General features: G+C 42.0%; 1 protein-coding gene across 5 annotated transcripts in view; it reads right to left on the reverse strand.

Moving 5' to 3' along the window:
* Positions 1–22,755, reverse strand: part of KIAA0319L (KIAA0319 like) — a 34,197-nt gene that overhangs the window by 10,599 nt on the left and 843 nt on the right. For 4 of the 5 annotated variants that reach the window (XM_067311613.1, XM_067311611.1, XM_067311612.1 and 1 more), the window contains exons 2-13: positions 22,142–22,308; positions 16,273–16,982; positions 10,666–10,957; positions 8,418–8,519; positions 7,441–7,538; positions 6,211–6,298; positions 4,995–5,087; positions 4,188–4,320; positions 2,445–2,673; positions 1,183–1,306; positions 470–602; positions 145–293 (exon numbers count right to left, since the gene is read on the reverse strand). In XM_067311613.1, coding sequence (XP_067167714.1) covers positions 145–293; positions 470–602; positions 1,183–1,306; positions 2,445–2,673; positions 4,188–4,320; positions 4,995–5,087; positions 6,211–6,298; positions 7,441–7,538; positions 8,418–8,519; positions 10,666–10,957; positions 16,273–16,982; positions 22,142–22,283 — 2,293 coding nt within the window. In that variant the 5' untranslated portion in view covers positions 22,284–22,308. Of the gene's footprint in view, positions 1–144; positions 294–469; positions 603–1,182; positions 1,307–2,444; positions 2,674–4,187; positions 4,321–4,994; positions 5,088–6,210; positions 6,299–7,440; positions 7,539–8,417; positions 8,520–10,665; positions 10,958–12,372; positions 12,397–16,272; positions 16,983–22,141; positions 22,309–22,755 lie in introns of those variants that run through there. The other variant, XM_013950420.2, reaches the window with a different exon arrangement.

Here is a 22,755-nt window from a genome sequence, read left to right on the forward strand (position 1 = left end):
AGGCCATTTCAGCGCTCTCCACCTTATTTTTCACATGTTCCTTACTCTTATGTTGACTCTGAACACAGGTTTTGCTGATCTGCTCAGAGAGATGCTTGGGTCTAATGTGACATTGCAGGCAGTTTTGAGCACGGCTGGACATACCTTCTTTGACAATAACGTTGACTGAGCTTTGGCTCTGCAAGTTCCTCTCATCTTTAACCGTCAGAGTAAATTCATATGTTCCAACCTGAAGGCCTGTTACGGTGGCAACACTGCTGTTGGCATTCTCCAGCTTGACACCATCTGGGCCCCTAACCAAAGTACAAGAGGATCAGTTTAAACCTTACATCAATCACTGGAGCTTGCCTAACACCAAACAGGAGGCTCTAGCATAGTTTATGGGGAAGCAAGCAGGCAGCTATACTGTCCAGAACAAAGAGCAAGATCCCAATTCTTGCACAAGAACAGCCTGGAAGATGATACCCACCGTGTTTTTTCCCAGAGAAAGGAGACTATTTTCTGGTCATCTGAGCTCTTGCTGCCATCTAGAGTGGTGCTGTCCACAGGAAGAGTTAATTCTTTATCTGGACCAGCATCTGCCTTTGGGGGCTTATTGTTCTCTGAAAAAGGATTGCAGTATTTTTCATACATGTGCCATAAAGGTGGAGCTTACTCCCCCAGCATTAAGAAGTTTTTCCACGTTCTCTAGTCTATTTCTTGACTACTATCTTGACCTTGTACTCAGAGAAAGTGAGGTAAAAAGCAGTTAAGAGTTCAGTCCAGAGCCTCATTCATACATCTGCAATAAAGAATGAAACTAAGGAGTCTTGATTTTTGCTCTCACTTTTCCTGCTCCTGTTCCAGGACCTAGCACTATGGGCAGAGACAGCTCCCAGTAAATACAACCTGGCCATTATGGCTGAATATTGTTATATACAATACAGTCTAGTTAGTAAGAGAACAACCTACTAAGGCAATATTTTAGAATCTTTCTTTTGTCAGTTTATCAGCAATATACCAGGCCCAGAAAGGTCCTGAATTAGAGTAGCTTTGCTGAAAGCAACACACAACTATTACAGGATTTAGAGCATGCTGTCAGAAGGATGCTCACCTCTAAACACTGGCGCGGAGGTGGCAAAAGCAGCCTTCATTGCTATCTCTGTTAACTTACCAAAACGGTTCTCTCAAAGGGCAGCTTACCTGGCTGGACTATAACAGTGACCTCTGCAGTAGACTGGTGCCCAGCAGAATCCGTCACTATTAACTGGTAAGTGTAATCACCTTCTTGCATTGCAGAGAGCTGTAAGACTGGTGTCCTCACCCCCTTTGAGAAAACATATTCACATATTAAGAAGATTCTTTACACTGATGATGACAGATCTGAAGAACTCTGCTTCTAAACCAGCTATTATCAGCAGATTCTAGGGGCTTATTATTAGCTCCTGTTATGGGCTCAGAAATCTGTGCTGCTTAAGAGAAAAGAAGCATGCAAGGGCAAATTTGTACACAGCCAAATTTGTACACACAACAAGGACAGTGTTGTGAGATAACAAGAGCAATGTCACATAGGTGTGCAGACCTTTTGAGATTCAATAGTTATCAATCCAAGTGACATCTCTGGGGAACTCTACAAACACACATTGTGAACCTGATCCATCGACTTTCTTATTCCATAAATGTTACTGTAGTAATAACAGTCTCTCCCCCCCCAACCCCCCCCACCAAAAAAAGGAAAAAAAAAAAGAAAGAAAAAGGTGGCACAAAGTCAAGTTCCTGCTTTATACTGCTTAGGACTGAGGTGCATCTGGTTAGTATCAGCAAAAGTCAGACTCCAAGGTTCAGCTCAAAAGATCCGGTCCATTGTGCCCACCTAGCTTAGGAAATGCATGACCTGTTACAAGACTTACCTGACTGGGTCATGCTGCGAATCTGAATGCAATCCTGACTGATAGTCAGCTAAAATACGATACAGTCTGGCTCCACTCCTGTTGATAGCACTTAAGCATCCTATAGCTGCATTGATTCACCTATCACTGACATTCTGAGAAGGCAGCAAATGCACAAACCGTACAGAACACGCTTCCCTTGCGGTCACATAGGTTAAAGAGAGACACATTGGTGTGATCAAGTTGTGCTGAGACCTGCTGTAAAGGACATCAATCTTCAAAGCCATCAAGATTCTGTCTCTCAATCTTCTATTCACAATCAGCATTTAAAACTACATTGCTCAAGAATGGAGACAGGACGCCAGTGAAAACCTATGGCTAGACTGGTGTGTCAGCTCAGTCATTAAACCAATACTAACTTCACATGTACTTAGTTTTAAGTATATATTTAATCAACACATGCTTGCTTTGTAGGATTATAAGAAACATTTGCTAATAGCAATTTAAAATGGTTTGATTATAGAAATAAGACAGTTAATGAGTAATACAGGATGAGCACAGGAGACTTCTACTGACCTGCATCTCCATCACCTTTCCTTTGCTGTTAGGACTGAGCAGCCATTCATAGCTGACAATGCTGTGATCATCGGTGCTCTGGTTCCCATAGAGGGTGATGGAGTTCTGAGGCAGGGTGATCACCTGGTTTGGGCCTGCATTTGCCACTGGAGGATAATCCACTGCTTTGTTCACAGTCAAGCTTGCAGTGGTGGAGTTGCTGGCACCATCTGAGTCCACTACTGTTAGACTGAAGACAAAAAAGTGCTAACAGTGAAAAAAACATGATGACCAGAGTGGAATACAAAACAAAGAGGGTGGAGCTGTCTGGAGTTAACTGACATGCAAGAGAAGAGTTAGAAACCTTAAGATACGTTTAAGGACAGGACAGCAGGTTGTTTTTTGCAGGAGTGAAAAAACATGGTTTGAAGCAACTGTGCTTTTTCTGAATAGCAGAACACAACCACCCTCCATGCCTAATTACCAGCCTCAGGGCAATGTAAGAAATTCAGAAGTCACGCCCATCTCTGACTTGAAGTTTACCACCTGGTTCAGAGATAAAAACATGCTAGTGAAAGATCATCTGCTTTCACACTGCACACAGTTGTGATGGAAAAGACTTCGAGTACAACACTGCCTCCCAAAAGATATCTGTTAACATGGACACTGCATAACATCACAGCCAAACAACTGACTTACTATATTCTAGTTCTTGCATGGAAGCTTCATAATGATAGAGTCTAAAAAACCTGCTTTGCTTTTAAGCACCTGATCTTGCTATCAGTACCAGAGCATGAAAGCAGAGAATTAAAATACAGATGAGAAGATCATATACTCTAAGCACCAAACCCTCTTTCTGACCCCTTATTACCAAAACCTATGCCCAAAAGTAAAAAATTTTTTCCCATGTAGTGACAAATAGTGAAAAAATGCTTGCTTGTTCTACAAGCAGCAGTGAAGGAGAAAGTTAAGACTGTATTCTGTTAACTTCATGCATCTACTGTATCAGAAATGCAGTGGTCTCACCAGCAATATGAAATAAAAGTTCGTTCCAAGGGCCAGACATTGCTAACCTACAGCCTGGAGACAGTATCCCTCCTCAGGTAGGCTAATACCACAAAATAGAACTGTTTTTTGCTAAATTTAGATATGAACAGTAGTCTGACTAGTTCATATACCAACTGCCTAAGACAAAAACAAATGTTCAGTCATAGGTACTCAAGTCAATTTTATTTAAAATAGACCTGTTGCTGCAGTGAACATGGACACCACACCAAAACGCAGACCAAAGAAAAAACATGCAAGAACAAACATTAGAATAATATCAGCTAATATCTATTACCCAGACATTTGCAGAAAACCATTAGGCCACATTCAGTTATCTGGGACAAACACATTGCATTTAGAAAGTAGATTTAAAAACTGCATTTCTTCCTAAGCCTTTAGCCAAATACTTTAGTTTTGACATTTCAAGAGACATTTTGTAGCTCTGACAGACCATATTTTCCCTTCTGCCATCATCTAAGAGCAGTGCTACAACTTAAGAATAAGAAGTACCTGGATAGCTTATCTCTTCTAAAGTTATAAAGCTACCTAAAGGGTAGGAAAGAGAGAGGGAGAGGGGGAAAAAAAAAAAAAAAAAAAAAAAAAAATCAGAATATAGGCTTTTTTTTTTTTTTTTTTTGAAAGCCAGACTAACACTTCAGGAATCTTGTCTTATTCTTAAGAGATAAGAACTTATCAACTCTTTCAGGAAGAACCTACCTGAATGTGTAATTCCCAGGTAGCAGGTTGGTCAGCGTCAATATGGCAGTATCAGTAGAAACCTTTTCCTCTCGCAAAGGACCCTTCAATTCTTCCCAATGATAACTGACAATTTTATCATCATCAGTGCTTTCTGTTTAAATTATGGAAGAAAAAGCACATACAAGGAGTTGGAAAATGCTGCTTCACAAAACCCATAGGTTCAGCCCCACTTTACTGCAGTGCCTAGTGGGCAAAGGCGTTTTTGGTCCAAGGCCGGAGATCTCTGTTATTCTCAGACACCCAGACTATGTGCTCTCCTCTACACAGTTTCACAGGCACACTCTAAAACACCCTTAATCCCAGGTTTGTGTGTGTGTTGGGAGGAAACCAAAAAAATACTTAAAAAGAAATAATCCCAGTTGTGGGCAAGACAACATGAATATATATAAGAAAACTCCTGAAGAGCTCTAAAGAGGGCAGGGATCAGCAAAGACTGTGTTAGCCAACTGATATGCCTGAAGTTTAATACAAGAGGCCAGTAATTTTGATTGCCAGAAATCTTTTTGATTCTAAGCAGCAACCTCTAGGGTTTTTCATGTTTCAGGAGAGGCACTCAGGACAGTGCCCTTCAAAAGGGAACAGCCAGAGGTGCTGCCGTGTTCATATTCCCCTCACCTGTTCAAAAGCAGCTGATTCTTTGCACTAATGTGTTCGATAGCGTCACAGCCATTTCCTCTTAAACTCGATCCAAAAGGGCCAGCCCAGAACCAAACACATAGAAACCAGGCCTGCTAGACTACTGCATTTAACAGAGCAGGTACTCACGGCTGCCATCAATAACGGTCGAAATGGTTGGCAGTGAAATCTCCTGGAACTGCGGGGACACAACGGCAACAGGGGGCTGATTCACCCGAGGCTCTGCAACAACAGTCCAGCTGTTACAATGACATCTACAGGCAGATCATGATACAAAGCACCAAGGAAACCTCTGAAACCCAAGGAACCTGCCCAAGCAGCTCTTGGAAACTACTCTGCCCTTGCGCACGAGGGGGGGCTAGCAGGATATACGCTGCACCCCCTCCCTCTCCCTGCAGTCCCCTCTATCCCCCATCCCTGCTGTCATTCAACCAGCAGCCCAGTGAGTCCACGAGAGGAGTCCAAAGCGTGGCTGTGTGGCACAGCAATTCCACAAGACAGCCACTAATCAGACCAACTGCAGAGAACTGCTTATCAACAACGCAATGTTCATGCTCAGAAGGAATCTTAAAAAAAAAAAAAAAGGGAAGTGAACTGCCACCAGGCTAATACTCTAGAAATGACTGCTCTTGAACATCCTTGCTAATTTAGAGAGTGCAAGAGCACTTCTTTGGCCACAAAGGTTGTGGAAAAAGTCTCACTGAAGTGTGCAAAACAAAGTTCTTTTGCATAAAAGGAGATGCAGAACCTGTGGTGGGACCTTCCCTCTTTACACAGCCTATCTAAAAAGGGACCTGGTGACACAGTCAACACAGGCTCCTGGTATTTACAACAGCTCATTTGCAAACCATGTCTTTAAAAGCATCTTACAGTAGGGAATTAGATTTGACTTAACCTGCCTGTGGCTGGGAATGATATTCTTTACTGGACAGGGAAGAAAAGAACCTTGAAAGGAGCTTCAAAGCTCTGGCTTCCCTTCATTTCCTGATCCTGCTGCTATAAGCTTTTTACCCGGTTACAGCTAGTTTGTATTGAAGCAGTGGTTTTCCAAGGCCAGGCATTTGCTAAGCGCTTCTGAAGCAGTATTCCTGTTCTTTATTGAATGATTGGTCTATATTCAGTATAGCAGAGATAGCTATGTGTATTCATAGTAGTTTCGCATTTTAGCAAATGACTTAACACACTTAAAAATAACATACTTGTATGTATACTGAGTTCACAGCACAACGAATTCTCACTATGTTAATCCAAGGTCCAATCAAATAAGCAAAATACCATGATACAGGTACCATGGTTTAACAGAGACAGATGAAGTTAAGAAAAGATGCAGTTCCTCCGAACTCACTTGGATTCACTGTCACATTCACATAACCCTCTCCGTGTGCATTTTCCCCATCAACGGTGACTTTGAATTCGTAGAGACCAACAGTAAGCTGAAAAGTAAAGACAAAAGATTATTTAACTTCGAATAGTAGAAACTTGCCAGGAGCTTTGGCCTTGTATCACATTAGGAGCATAAACACATGCAGTTATGTTCCAGTCTATACATAGAAGGCAGAGGATGGCTTCCAAGCCTGAGCGACAGTAGGTATCTTTTAGTTTACAATGGCTACGCAGAAACCAAAGACTAATACTTCTTACTGCCACAGGTGACACAGGCTTGTCAGTCAAGCTTGATTTTCTAGCAACAACAGGCAAACAGAAGAGATAGAGATTAGTTCAGCTTGTCTGGCCAGTGGAATGTGTGCTAGCAGACTGCATTTGAGATGAGAAAGGCTGCATGTAAGAGAAGAAAATCTCCTCCTGAGTGTCTTTACAAAGAAAAGTATTTCTTCTAGATGGCATGAGCCAGGCAGTCACCCCCTCTTGGTTTAGCATCGAGTGATGAAGGAAAGGGCTAAGGACTAGATGCTAGACAACAACCACGGTGTCCGAAAGACTGAAACCCTGAAAAGACAGGCATGCTCCTTTTGAAGGGCTTTTTTCTGCATGGTGTCATGATTAAAGCCTGTAAATGTTTTTGAGCGCATTAGAATTCAAAATGCTCAGGAGAGTGTCCCATAAAAACAAAATTGTGTCATCATGCATTATTTAAAGTCATTCTAAGAATCCCCACATGCAAAAAACGACAATCCTTTCACTGGGTTAGAGCTTGTCTTAAAGCAGCAGTCAGGAGCTTTCTATGCTGATTCCATTAATGAGAGTCATGGAATACCTGAACTCTTGTGTTCAGTGGGGAGTACGAGGCTTCAGACCTAAACTGACTACCACATTGTTTCAGTAAAAGAAATATTCACAGCCGTTCGTTAAATTGTGCCATTTGTGTATGGTTTGACATGCTGCTTGTAGGCAGCTTTTAGATCCTGAAATCAATTTCTTCTTTCCCCCATGCCAGATCAATCTTCTCTCTATAAGAGACTTAGAACAAGGCTTGCAGTCAAATGTTGGCTGCCTGCCCATCATGCAGTTTCCTATTCATCCTGAAATCACATACAAGTCTTTCCTGGCTGCCAGGGTTCCCATCTTCTCCATTTGGCATTCCACACAGCAGGATACTAAGCAGCAAAAGCTTTACCTTAGATAACTTAAGGGTCTGGGAGGGCTTCCCTTCCATTTCTCCACTGTAGTCTTTTGGATGAGTAATGAGTTCCCATTCATAGGAATAACTGGTGCCTTAGGAAAAAAAAAAGTTCTAGAAGTTAATTCTTAAGAGATCACCTTCTCCCTTCTGCCATGCTGAAGAAAAGCAAAGGTGTTAAACATTTACAAGGTCCATTCTGCTGCACTATGGAGAAATAAGACAGCATGGAGTTTATATTGCAGCTTTTTGGGAATAAACCCAGGAAGAGAGACAATCTGTGCTTCTAAGCACATTTACTCTGGAGCCAAAAACCCTCTTGCAGCCTCTGAGGCATTAGAGAGCTTTGGAACACTCACAGCTCCAGGATGTTGAGAGAAGTCTTTCTGTGCACACAAATCCTGCAGGCACACCATAAAGCCAGTTTTTGAAAAGGAATGCATCCCATTTACCAGTGTTGCTGCACAACATGTAACATGCTTGCCTCTCCTTGGCAAGTCCCTCACTGCCATTGCAGACAGAGCTATAAATGTGAACCTCACAAATACCCGCAAACAATTTGCACGATGAAATGGAGAGCGCATAGAAATACATTCCTCAGCACATCAACCCCCCCCAAAGTCAGACTTTAATCCAGCAGATGAGAAATCACTTGCTAAGACAGGCTGTCACAAGCCTTGCAAGCAAATATTACCAATAGGTGCTGAAGATCCACTGCCTCCTCACATAGCACTTTGAGGATAAGCTATCTCCCAACTCTAATCTAATGATTTTGTGACATTTTCAAGGCTTTTGTCTCTTGCTATTTTCTGTGAGAGGCCGCAGGGGTAACAGTACAGGAGGTCTAGTTTCTACAGGAAACTTTTCTCTGATGGAAGATGTTTTCAAGACTGTCCTTATTTAATGCTGTATCTAATGTTTATTTGTCATTTCACCATCACGTGCCCTTAGGAGAACTCCCAGTGAAGCCTTACGAGGTGGTGGTTCAGGAAGCACAAACGCATTCAGTTGAACTTCATTCTTTGGCAGGGTCACTTGAACGCTGTCTCCAGCAGAAACTACCAGCTCCTTTATAACTGAGAGGGAAAAAAAAAACCCACAGAATTGAAAGAGGAACAGGAAAAAATTAGACACATACATAAAAACTGCCTTGGCTTCAGAGTTTGGAATAAAAGCCAGCTACAAATAGCTGTATTTTGTAAACATCCCATCACTTGATAGAGCTCCTGTTTCAGGTTTCAGACTCATTTTTAATGCAAAAACACTAATGGGGTTTTACAATTTTAGGGCAAGCCCAAAATTACTCAGTCACGTCTCTCTCTTTTACAGATACTATGCAGCTCCTGCTCCTTTGGTAAAAAGCTGAAACGTGATCCCCTGACCTTGTACAGGGGCCTCTATTCAACCAGGTCCAGCAGGTTGAGAAGGGTTTTACCTGACAGGTTTTCAGGAGAAAACCCAGATGCACTCTCACGGCTAGAGCAAGACAAACATTGCTATTTACTGAACAGCAATTTTAGGTCTTTACAAATATGAGGTATTCAAAATATTTCTTAGTTTAAGAAAATTGCTTGAGGGCTAACAGATTTTTTAAAATCTGCATAGCTACCACATTCATGCTATGAGAACTCAAAATACAAAGCTTTTCCTTTTACTTATATTTTCTCTTCCTCCCCTTCTTTTCCAGTTTGGAAAAGTCAGTAGTATTTCTTAAGACTTTTCTTGCAATTCTTTCTCAAATAAATTGACAGGTAGGTTGCTTTTAAAGACTACTCAGTAAAGACATGAAAAATGTGGTCTGCGGTATTTTTTCCTGCTTGTTATTAGCATTAAGATGACCAGAAAGCTGACTGCATTTCTTAAGAACATCTCTTTGCCGCCTCCTCCTCCTCTTCCCTTCCCATTTGTTTTATTTTATTATTTTTTTTAATTTTCAGGCCTGGGAATTATGCCTAGAAAACAAGAATTAAAGTTTGCTATTCCCTAGTCTGACCCTGTTGAAGATAATATTTCAAATATATGCACCAAAAGTCTAAGTTAAAAAAGATAGGGAAAATGTCATTAAACATTTAGCCTTCCTTCCAACAGTTTGTTAGCTATTGGAATTAATTAGTTAACTAAAAGAAAACAAATTCATCAAACCCTCCTTTTCCTCTTAATTACCCAGTCTCCTGGGATATTATAACTCCATCAGTCTTTCAGTCCCAAAGAGTTCCAAGGCAAAAGGAAATGTGACCTTCTAGTAGAAAAAAAGAGACAAAACCCCCAAACCCCTTTTGGAAAAACAACCCTTCACATCATCTTTCTATTATTTAGTGAAACAGGAGGCCCTAGCTACATTAATTTTCCAACACAAGTCACTTAAGTCATTTAATATATATTTTCCAGCTTTAGCTGGGTAAGTCTTTAAAGAGAACAGCAACTTGTTAGTATAAGCACTCAATTAGCTTCCTGCCAAAAAAGTCTTTGGAGGCAACATTTCCTTTACACTTTCCATTTGTTCCCTTCTAAGGGAAAAGGAACCCTCAAATCAAAAGAATTCAGCCATGGATACTACAGCACACGGGATTAACTGAATTTTGAGATATTACACAACGAGTACACACCATTCCATGTAAGCACACATCCTTGCAGGGTGAGCTAATGGCCTGGGCGGGCTAACATAGAACTATCCAAAGCGCATTTTTGGTTTTACACATTTTCATATTGTTCTTTTAAGAAATATCTCTGTGAACAGAAACATGTCATTTTTCTGCAAAGCAAAGCATGGCTAATGGCCAAGTACACTGTTCTCCATAGCTAAACTGTGCACTGACATTTCAGGGAGGAGAAAAATCAGTTACAACCCATTATGAACAGACATTAAGATTTCTGCTCAACTTGACAGACAGTGGCATGTCATAACTGCTGAAAGAATGTTTCACATGATTATGCCTTGCATCAAATCTCATCTTTCACTTTTGGAATGAAGATATCACCGTTACTTTCAAGCTGTTCTTAGAAACAGATCCAAAGGTTACACGCAGATTTGTTATGTTAAAATCCCATTCCAGGTCTTCATGAGTTAATGGGGACCAACTGGAACATGTGCTGAAGAACCTGTCTCAACACCCTTTAAAAGATACCATAATTCCTGAAATTATCCAGTGTTTTTCAATGCTGCAACAGCTTGTCAACAAAACCTAAATAAATGAGAGCTGCTGGAGCACTGTATGTTCTCACCTGGGGTGGGGGCAGTAGTACTTGGTGATACAGCAGTGTCGGTGTGGATTGTGGGAACACTGCCATTTGTGGGGACACCACTTGGCACAGAAGTAGCAATCTGCACCTTCATTGTGGTTCTCCCCTGCACAGCACTGACTGTGGGCAACATATCTGAGGAGTGAGGATGGACAAAAGCATCATCTGGCTGCCTAGGTTTTTCGGTCTTTCCAACGGCTGTCAAGCCCAGAACTACAGGACTGGAGAACGTAGCCAACGCTGATGGTTCTGGTGCAGATGTTCCTGTGAGGACCTGGAAATGAAAAAGTAATCTTAGTTTGACTGAAGTCTGAATGTCAACTTTGTTTCACTATATTGATTTCACAGAGGACCCAAATTCCTTTGGATTATGCTATATATCAAACTCCACCAGAAGTTAAGACTTCACCTCCTCTGATTAGAGGAGGTGAAGACTCCCTTGTTTGTTTTTCCCCAACAAGAGGGATGTTTTGCTGCTTTCTCTTCTCTCTTCTAGAATTTTTCTCCCTACTCTTCCAGAGTTCCTACTCCAGAGCAGATAGGCCATTTCCAGTTCAGCAGAACACCAGTTAAGATCTTAGACCTGAAGTACTGCATCTGAAGTACCACTGCTGTTGATGTGGCAAACATGGCAGAAAATCCTAGGTTCAAAATTGCAGTGAATAGAGCTAAAAGAACGGAGAGGTAGAATAAGACAGAAGCAGAAAACAGGGACCAGGAAATAGGGTTCACTTTGGCCACTTATTCTGGCCGTGCATTCCTTTTTCTGAAGCTATGTAGTTGGCAAGCACAAAGGAAGAGGATTCCAATGGCATTTTTCTGTAATCATCAAATCATTGCAGCAAGATGATATTTATTTCAAAATCATTCTTCAAAGCAAGGTGACGTGACACAAACAGTTCCCTGAGTATGTGCCACAGGAGATGCTGCTGGGGCAGGGACCTAACCTTGCGGGCAGAAAGCTTGCGCGCATCCATGCAGGATGAGCCATTTTATTGCAAATAATCAAAGTGGACAAGAACAATTTCCTTTTTCATCAGAAAATTCCTTTTACAGTACCTATCCCCATTCAGGTTCTCAGCCTGCAGGGCAGTACCCTGACAATTCACCTTTCACCATAAAATACACGTGTACATTTTGTTGAGCTAACTCTATTTTGGGAACATCTGCTAAATACTTAAAATGAAGCAATTTACCAACTTTGACTTAGGAAATGTTTTGTAGCTGAATTGCCCAGCACTACTCCCCGCTAGAGCAGCTGATCAAAAGCTCATATTGGAGGAAACATTCTCAGGCTTTTATACAACGCTACTGGCATTCAACCCAGGAAATGGAAACAGGAAAAATGCTCGAGACCACAGTGGGTGACATCTTGTCAGTAAATGGGCTGGGCTTCAGAAAACAGTTAAAGGCCAGTAGTAAAAATAAAGCTGTCCCTGCACGTACTGGAACAGCCAGCCAAGCCAAAAGCAGCAAGAAAAGAGTTGAAAGCTTCTCTGCAAGAATTTTTTTGTACTCTTGGGCTAATCATGTCCTTTCCCCACGCCTCAGCTAACTCTCCCTCAATCACGGAATTCAAAAAACTTAAACTCATTTGAATATTTAATGAACTTTCAAGCTTCACGGACAGAAAAACACACACTACTTATTAGCATTATGAGCACAAACTGTTTTTCTACATTTGCTTACTTGTTGATGGGCTTCCTCTATCTTTAGCGAAACTACAGGTTATCTGGAACAGAGGCAGGCAAGATCTGACACACTGCTCCGGCTCTCAGCAGCAGCCTCAGGACAGCCAGCTGTTCCACGCAACGCACCACAACCTGCAGCTCTAGTCAACTAGAGTTACTGACTCCCTTTTGCTAAGTAAGCAAATAAGATAAAGTTAGAAATACCAGCACTCCAAGAGGACAAGAGCAGAACCACCAGGCAGGAGCTCAAACACTTGAGACAGACTATTTAGAAAAGGCACAGGAGCAGAAAGTCTCCATGACTTTACACAGCTATGGGGAACCACTTTTTGCTTAGCAAGAACCAAGGCACAGGGGTGCCAAGAACAGCTGTCACAAATGGTGCAGAGGAGATGAGCATCTACCCGCTGGGCGCAACAACTGAGACCTCAACTTTGCTCAATAATGTTCTCAATGAGCTGGATGTTTCCCCGACTCATTTTTTAATGTCTAGAAGAACTCTACAGTTTAGAGATCCTCCTCCTCCTCCCAAAAGTCTTCAGGACGAATTGACAGCCAAACATCTGCAGAGAGCTCAAATTAGATAAGCTTTGCCTGGGGCAACGTAACAGCCAAAATGCCTCTAATGCTTGCAAGCTGAGACATTTCTTATCTTTACTCCAGAACCCAGAATTCTTTAAAGCAAAGAACAGAAGACTTCATTCTTCGGGATAAAGAAGGAGACTAGAAGTTTGCCAGCTGTCCTATCTTATTAGCTTACAAAATAGACAGAGAAAAGTGGCATATTGGTCTGAGTGAACATGTGAGCGTCAGATGCTTTTGAATCCTACCCCTAACTCCCTTTGGCCTGGGACAAGTGACCTGGCCTCCCTATCTTAGGGTTCCTACATCTGTAAAATGGAACTAGAGCAACTATGCGCATCTGAATTTGCACTGAACATTAAGTTACCTGAAAAAAAACAATATTGCGTCCAGGAAGCTTATTTTATTTAAACAGGAATTAATTCAGTGAGCCTAGTCTGAATATACAAAGCAGGCTCTTTGCAGCTCAGATTGCGTCTTTAGTAGTTCGCACTAGGTACAGTGTCTGTGAAGACTTCTGAGACACTCAACAAATATGGGGAATGCCACCAACCATTACAGAATTAGTGCTGTGAAAGAGACCTTTCCTGTTTCCTCATATGGTAAAAAGTGCCCCAAACTAGCAGGATGTATGACAGTATGAACTGAAACTCAGGTTTGCTAGGGCCAACCGTAGCCAAAATTGCGAAGTTCTGAATGTGGGAGTGAGCTCCCTTTTGACTGTTGCAACAACTCCACTTTGAAGACTGCAGCTTTCTCCACAGCCTGCCTGCAGACATGCTGCAGTGCTGCAGTAACCATCTTCATCAGCAGTGCTGCACTTCAATACTTATCTTGATTGGCTATTAAATTCAGTGCTGTATCTTAAAATTGGCAAATATTTCCTATAACAGGGCAGGAACCGAGATTTTGGTGCCTGGGAAATGTCACTCACTTTAATGGAAAAGCACTCATTTCTCTTGCTTAGGTAAGGGCTGATGAGCAGGGTGGACTGCAGTTCACTTACACGCTCCTTCATCCATCTCTGGCACTATACTATCTATACTATAAAACCACAAATTAATGCCAGTTGTACATTAGCAAATGACACCGCACATGACTATTGAGCTGTCAGAAATGCAAGAGGAAAATTAAAACTCAGTGAGTTCCAAGGCAATGTTTTCCTAAAACAGTCCCTTGACCTTTGCCCAAGCCTTCAGGAGCAAAGGAAAAAGATCTGCCTTGCCACCCATTCAATGCTCATCAACAAAAGGGAAGAATACGCATATTAATTTCTCTCCCCCCCCTTTAGAGAGGAGTTAAGAGCCAGTTTGACCTCATATGTCTTCTCCCACTTGAGATGTTTGATGCTCCCAGGTACAAACTACTTTGCATGCAGTAATGACCAAGTATACTCCGCACCTTCCAGCCTACCTGCCAAACCTCCTTTAAGAATACAAGTATTAAATGTACTGCATTCACCTGCTAAAGCAACATGCTCTGTGCACTCAAATCTAGCCCAAGTGTAATTCGATTGATTTCAGCACATGTGTAACATTATTTATTTTGGCCCATTACCAACCCAACTTGGAAAACTCCTTGCTTTAGCATCTCTCTCCTGCAAAGGCTGGCCATGTCCCAAGCGCACAGCCCTGAATGTTATATCCTTGGCCCAAATTAAACTGAAATGCAAGGACAGTTGCATAGCTTGTCTTATATTTTGCCAGAGAAAGTTGGATGATTCAATAATCAAGGAATTAGCCCAGGGCTGGGTAGAACCAAGTTCAACTCAATACCCTAGTTGAGTATTAATTTTTATCCTGCTTCTCCTTAAAAACTCTATCCTAAATCTCAGAAATGCGAGTGCCAGGAATTCCATCACAGTCAATCTATTTTAGTAAAAAATTTTTATTTTGATGAACCTGCATTTTGTCAAAAGAGCCAGACTCTTACTAGCAAAAAACAATACAGAAAAGGAAAAAAAAAAAAAAAAAACTTTCTCCAGCACATTTTCAACAGTTCACCTTAATAACAAACTAGAGCACTTCCTAAAGATGGTAAATCTTGGAAACTCAACAATATTCAATAGGCAACTAATCCACCTAATTTAGTAATATTTGCAATCTGTTTATCAGGCAGGCACCTAACAGTAATATGACAACTCAGAAAGCTGCAACACTGCAAACTGAACAGGCAGGGAGATACAATAACTACTACCCAAGCGCAAAAGAAGGCATTTAAGACCGTCTGCAAAGCCACCTCCCCAGATGTTGCACACGTATCAGCTAAGAGAATGGGGTCACTGCGTAAATCTCAAATCTTAGGAAGAACGAACAGGCAGGGTAGAAATGCTGCAGTATTGCAGGGGAGAGAAAAAGCTGAGATCATGAATCAGTCCTAAACGCTGCGGGGTTCTGGGATATCAAACATTCGTAAAGTTTTTCCGCATCATTTCACAAGCACCCAGGCTGCCCTGGAATTCGCAGCGGTGTCCTTTGGCTGCTCTCCACATCCTGCTCTGCAGGGTGGTGGCTCAGATTGGTCACAGCCCTACCTGCAACCGAGAGTTGCAAACAAGGGAGAGAAATAAATTCAGTTAAGTTTCCAGAACAAGAACATGACTACAGGAAAAAGCACCAGGCTTCAACAGTGCCAAATCCTAGAAACATGGCAGAAGATATTTAAGAAATCGTTTCACAAAGCAGGATTCTTCCTATATCACCATCACTACTACAGGGGCTTCTTTGTGTGATAAGCTTCAAAAAAGTATTCACAGATTTAAATACACAAACATTTAATGATTCAAATGTGTCAATTTCTGTTGAGACAAATATCTAGAATTACTAGATTAACATTTTACATTTTTAGAGTAGAGTCTAAATTGGTTTCACTTAACCAATGTCATTATAAGTTTTTGCGGATTTGAGAATCTGAAGCCCTCTGAAAACAGAACAAAAAAATTAATGTGTTAACTCAAATAAGTGAGCTGACATGAAAATACATTGGAAACTCTACGCCTAAGTCTACAAAATAATGCACTTAACTGCCTCAGTTCAATACACTCAAAAGGAAACAGCTCATTTTATTTTTGTGGACCTAAAAAGATACTTTATAGGTAACACTTTTCAACTCCCAGGCACTCTCTATTAACATCACATCTCACCTTTCTTTCTCATCTGGCAAGTACGTTGTGTGATTATACGAGGGATAGGCACCATCATGACTTCAGTCTCCCCCCACCTCCCCAAAGCTAGTTATCCAGATGAGAGAAGAAAGCAAGACCAGGCAGAAGAATGGTAGCAATCCAAGCCAGTCCCATTTCAGCCCCAGCACTTACCTGCAGAAAGTCAGTGCCATTTGCATCACTTGATCTATTCACATTATTGCTTTTAGGAGGGAATGGGCTTGTGGTTTTCTGCTCTCTTGAATTCTGTCCATTTTTAAGTGAGTCTTTCTTTTGACTTGGATGGCCTTCAGGAACAGGCCCGTCCTGCACTGAAGACCTAAGTACTTGTTGATCCTTCCTCTCTGTTTCACTTCGGCTTCTTCTGGATTTGCTGTCTGGAGGTCTGGCTGGCCGGCCAGCTGCAGTCCCACCACTGGGGACAGCTGCTATATCCCTTTTCAGAAGATCCACTCTGCCACGTGCCAAGTTCCATTTCTGGAAGGACCTCCGCAGTCTTTTTTTGCCTCGGACAGGGATGCCCCAATCCAACCACTTGTGAAGCCAGGTCTTTGCATCCCCTTCTGTTTGATACTTTAAGAAGTGCTCTGTGCTTTTTGATTTCTTTAAAAACACCAAAACAGAGTCAGAAGAGCCAGTCCTGTTTGCCTGACACATGCCAGGCATAGTGCAGTTCACCTGGATGCACATATTTTCCAAGAACCAAAAGGCATCACAGGCAGGGCTCTGGCAGCAAGCAGTCTGACAGGACTGTACAGTATGAAATCCTTCCAGAAGCCGTAAATGGCCATCTTCCCACGATCTCAAACGGCAACCAAATAAGATCTTCCCTAGCTGGCATTTAGATCTGTTCCAATTTGCATCTGAGAAAGGGAAAAGAAAGAGAAATAAAGAAAATTCTCAATTCTTTAAAGCAGTGGACAATAAATCCTCATTGCTATTGTCAAGGTGAATTTAGAGCACAGGAGTGATGTGGGAGAGAGCGAGAACAGTGAACTGTGGGCCTTCCTCGAATCTATAGCCAGCTATACTATCTGGTACTTGCATATGACTAAGCAACAATCCACTATCTGCATGTCAGTTTTTCCTCTTATCAATGGGGCCATTACCCAAATTTGAGAGTAATGAGGCTAAAACCATCAAACTTGTAGAGCTCTTGAAAACATAAAAATGAAAAGAAATCTTAGCTGATGCTTTTGCAGCCAAAGCTTGAGTTCAACGTGCAAGCCCATCTCATTCGATACTTAAGTTCCTCTAAGGACACAAACCTTCTCTAGCAGGTAGAGAACACATCACTTTTGACAGCTCAACTATAAAATCATGTTTTATAGGAAGGCCACTTGTATTTCTGGAACATCCCACTCAAGCGTTGATTTTTCTACAGACTATACAACAAAAGAAGTCAAAAGTGAAACAATTCTCTTTTAGAGAAGACTAATGCACAGAATGAACAATGAAGCCAAGGTTCCCAGCAAGTTAAGAGCCAGAATTGAACCTGGGAGTCCCAAGTCCAAATTCTTATTCTAGCTCCTAGATAACACTGCCTCTCAGCTCTGCTGCCCATATTTTCCTTGAAGGAGAACTTCAGAATCAACGGCCCTGGCTTGTTTAATTCTCTCCCATGCTGAAGTGAGGTCAATGCCAATTACTTTAGCTGAAGTTCTTTCATTTGAGTCGGAGAAGTCATTACATCTTCCAGAACAGTGGTCTGCAAGGCCTATCCTCCCCACCTGCTTTGCTGTGGTGCTTTCTGTAATAGAAATCTGTCAAATATTTTATTAAAGAGTCAAGTTACTTCATATCTCACATCAGGGGTAAAGAAGCAACTGCTTTGCATACGGATTTTTTTTTAAGCATGAAAAATTAGAGTGCTTGCATGGATCAATGGATTAAAGGCTTCCAAAATTCAGAGCTCTGCAGATTAAGGATGCCCTAAAAACAGACTAATGACCTATGGGACTGTTACCCTGTGCTGTGTTCAGCATCCAAGGGATAATAGGTCACTGGAAGATTACTTTACAAACTATGTCACTGGACTGAGTTGTGCAGCTGCCTGTTAGGAAGGGATTTCTTGGACACAACACAAAAGAGAAACTTTGTTCTTTATTATACCCAATGATGTTCACTATAGTTGAAATTAAACAAATTAAGCAGGCGTGAAGAAGAGGCTACTGTTCTGTGTCTCTCTCATTCCCCCCTACAAAGAACTCCCATCCCACTTCTTTCATTCCCAAGTTAGAAACACATTAAAGATACATGTTTAGCACAGGAGAAAGGCCACAAAAAACTCCAGATCATCATCCATTGATTAAAAATAATTTGGTGATGGCACTGCAGGATGTTTTATGATTCATGAAATAAAAGTATGCAAGGTCCCCACTGCCCCACACAACATGATTGACACCCCAGCTGAGCCAGGGCAGGCTTAAGTAGCACGAAGTTTTCTAAATGCCAAACGCTGAACAGACATCAGTGCAAAGGGGAAAGATTTTTCTGATCAAGTCTGGAGTTCACAAGCAGTGGTCAAGCTAAACTTCCTGAAAGGCCTGACACCAGTCCTGCAACACTGAGAATACAGCAGTGTAGGGGAATGTAGGTGCCTTCTGCTCTGGCTATTTTAGGCTACTTTAAGCATTTAGCTTCAGGACTTTAAACTCTTGCTGTAGAGACACCTATCTCATCCTGTTGAGAGAGCAAGGAACTCTGACCCTCTGAATCACAGCTAACACCCGAAGCAGGGGATATAAAGGTACTGTGTCCTTCCCCTTCCTCTTGCACCATCCCCAGCACCTCCTGGATAATCTCGTTTGACCAGAGAAGGTGAGTGGGGAAGACAAGGGACATATTTCTTTGTGATTCAGTTATCCCAAACACCACAGTACATGTAACTCAGCTTTTCTACTACTAATCAATAAAGGAATCCAATCACAATGACTTCCTCAGACCCAGGACAGATTAGATTGTTTAAAATGAAAGGTCATATTCATGTCCCTTTTGGGTAGAATCTCTTGCCACGTCAGCAAAAATTTCAACTCAAAATGGGAACTCATACCCCCATGAGGGGAGTTTGTTTTTGAGACACCAGAAAGAAGGAAGTGAAGGTAGTATTTATAGCTCATTTGTGAAGCCAGCTCAGCAACAGCAGTTTGCAAACAGAGGGCTACAGAGCGCCAGCATCAGCTGTCACAGAACGCACTTGAGATGTGTGACCTCGTCACTGGGGACCAGTGCTCTCACTGGGTGTCTGAACCCACAGCTGTGAGGAGGGAAAAGCTCTTCACCCAAGAAAAGTCCAAATGCAATGTCTAAATGAAACATTGCACACGTTCAACAGAAAGAGAAGCTCACAATAGCACCTTTAAAACCAGCACTATCCTTGTCACGCTTCATCAACCCAGAGCCCTTCCTTCGAGAGCAAGCAGACGGCAGCCTGGCCGCCCAGGGCCAACAACTGACCTCGTTACACTCCGAAGTGCTTGGACTGGCAGTCACCCTGGGATGACACTGTGCACACAGGCAGGGAGAGGCAGCTGGCACTAACCTGATGGGTCTGGAGCCGGGATGAAGTACAAGGAATGCACACACACACACAGAGATTGGACTTTGGGAAACAAGTTATAAATGGAAGGATAACAATATTGCTGTGAATTTCAGGAGGATCTTATCCATTGAGTCAATTTAGCCTAAAAATTCACTTTCTGTTAAAGGTGAAGCACTGTCTCTAATGAACCCTATGTGAAAGAAGTCTGCTACCCTGCTGTCCACATCTCTGGTCCACCAGGGAAATTCACCTGGCCTGTTCACAGTTCATTCTGTCCTACAGGAACACACTATGGGCTGAAAGAATTGTTCCAATGAGAAGCCAGCAACTCCTACTTGTAGCCTACCAGAGAGATCTTCACTAGGTAGACATGTACCTGTAGCAAACTAAAAAAAGGCAGCTGTGAGTACAGCCAGCGTTACTAATTCAGTCCAGATCCAACTCTGACTGCTCCAGATCTAATTAAAAAAAGGGGGGGGGGGGGGGAAGGGTTCACTAGAACCATCAATGTAGCCATCTCCTAGCTGCCTTCTCCAGGAGAGCAGACAGGCATCACATATGGTAGGACAGAAAACAGAGCAGCAGCTCTATTTACTATACACAATGTCAGGCATATGACAAGTCAGAGCCATGGCCCTTCCCTGCTATTAGAATAAGCTACATAGCAGAGGAGAAGGAATTAGACACTACTGGTATAATGCAAGATTTGCAGGAAACCAGAAGACAGAGCCATAAACAATCTGTTCAGTCCCTTCTAGTTCATGGTGCTGGATGAGATGCAACAGTGCACAGCAGCTGTACACAGGATCTTCCAGACTGGTCAGACTAGCAGACCGGTAAATCTGCTTGCTGACAGCATTAGTGCCAGCACCTTTAGAGGAAAGCACAAGAAACCTCTCAGGAGGAGTGTCCCTGAGGATAAGTTTTCTCCTAAAGACCAGCAGCCTAACCAGCTTAGCACAGTAAAAGTCACAGGACTATTACATATTGTGTGTACTCAGTAATTTCTGAACACTTATTTATTTCTAGTATTCAATAGACAAAATGCTGCCCTTCTCAACTGGCACAGAGTTCCTGTTTCTGAGAGGCAGCTCAGCTTTGCTGAGCAGCAAGGGAATTAAAAGGTTAAGAACAGTTTCTAATAATAAGCTCAGGTTCACAAACTTATTTTGGCAGTTAATGCCTATTGATATCAGATTAATGATTAAAGGCTTGACTTTATAGACCCTTTTTAATCTGTCACATGTAACCAATTATGTCAATATAGTTCCTCTTACGTAATTCTGCACAATCACACCAATTCCTACACAATCATGACTCCTCTTCAGTTTAACAAACTCTGCTGGCTAAGTAACTCGAACAAAACCAAAAGAACAGGGACCTCAATGTGGAAAAAGTGTCCACATAAGCAGAGCTATGTCACAAATAATTACATTTGTTTCCATACACACATCAGCCTTCACAGTTCTAAGTCTCCCAAGTATATAAGCCCTCAAATACTGCAGCAGTGTACAGAACACCCTGCTAGCACAACGTATGATCCACCACTCTCGCCCTAGGCTTCTGAAATATTACTAAAGACAGGAAAGACTAAGCAGGAAGTCCAGTCCACAAGGAAACATGCAATCCATCAGATACACCATTGAAACACTAAGTACTGAGCACACTTTGCTAAGAACAGGAATATAAATGCATCTTTCCGGGTTCTAAATCAGCAGATTAAGGTCACACAGCTCACGAGCTTAATCAAATCTATCACTTGGTAAGCATCCAGGAAAGCCCAGTGGAACAACAGGGACTCTGTGGCAGCCTGCACAACGCACCCACCTAAGGACAGAAAAGAAAAAAGAAATCTGCTTTTCATATCATGCTAACATTAAGATGTAGCAATCTTCCAGCAAAGACAAAGCAGTTGGCAGCTGTCACACAGGTTAACATATATTGAAGTCACCACTCTCTCAAGCCTGTAATTCACCACAATTTGAACAAAACCAAAACGCACAGAACAAACTTTCTTATCTTCACTAACATTTGGTAAGTGCTAGGTGCACACGTGGGAAAAATACATCATCTCCCTGGTAAATATTTGGCCTCAAAAACACTCACAGGAGCTTAACACTTCTCTCTGAAAAGTCTCACTCTGAACCTTTTCAATACAAAACAAAACAATCCATCACATGAACACTTCCATACAAGGCACCAGTTTGGTTATTTACTCAGGCAGGAGGCTGGTTGCTCAAGTTTGAACAGGAAATAATACCAAGCACAACAATTCTCTGTAGGTAAATTCAGATTATTGACACACTGTGTTTGGGGCGGGGGGAAGTCTTAAACATTAGAGTGCTGAAAAATGCTCTTGGCTTTCCAAACAGCTTCAAGTATTCCTTAGATGAAATTATTTTCCCAGAGTATCACTTTAAGTGAGAGGGATAAATATAAATAAAAATACAGATACAGTCCCAGAGAGAACATAAAAAACACCTGTTGAGGAGCACAAGGCACACAGGCAAGCACACAAGTAGAACAGGTGCAGACTTCTCAGCTGCCTTGCAGGTTGTCCCAGGCAGTATTGTGATAAAAATCGAGCGCCAATGCTGAATTTGACTTCCAACCTTTTCTCCATGGCCTTCGTGGGCAGCAACAGGGCTCTAGAAACATATAAGAAAGAGAAAACATCTATCAGCAATTGATATGTTTTTGCAAGGACCAGTCAACAAAGTGATGAGCATGGAACATTTGTGGAGGAAAGGGAATGCCTAATCTTATCTGTTGTGACTTAGTCCAACTGCTGCTAAGTAACTATCAGTATTGCGATACTGAAATGAGACCTGAAGTAGCAAAGCTTCCAGCTGTTGAGCTGCAGTGCGCCACCATGTCAGCCTTTTTCACCAGTCTTATGATCCCCCCTCCAGACCACGCCACTTTCACTGACAAAACACCAACAGCAAATATCTAGTACTCTAACACACTGAATTTCAAAGATATATTTGGGAAAATGCAGTTTCGAATATGCCACGGGCAATGGATACCCAGTCGTCCCTGCTAGGATAAGACAGACACTGATAAACCCAGCACATCTGCTAGGCGATGTCATC

The sequence above is a fragment of the Apteryx mantelli genome, chromosome 27 (assembly GCF_036417845.1).
Source record: "Apteryx mantelli isolate bAptMan1 chromosome 27, bAptMan1.hap1, whole genome shotgun sequence".
NCBI lineage: Eukaryota > Metazoa > Chordata > Aves > Apterygiformes > Apterygidae > Apteryx > Apteryx mantelli.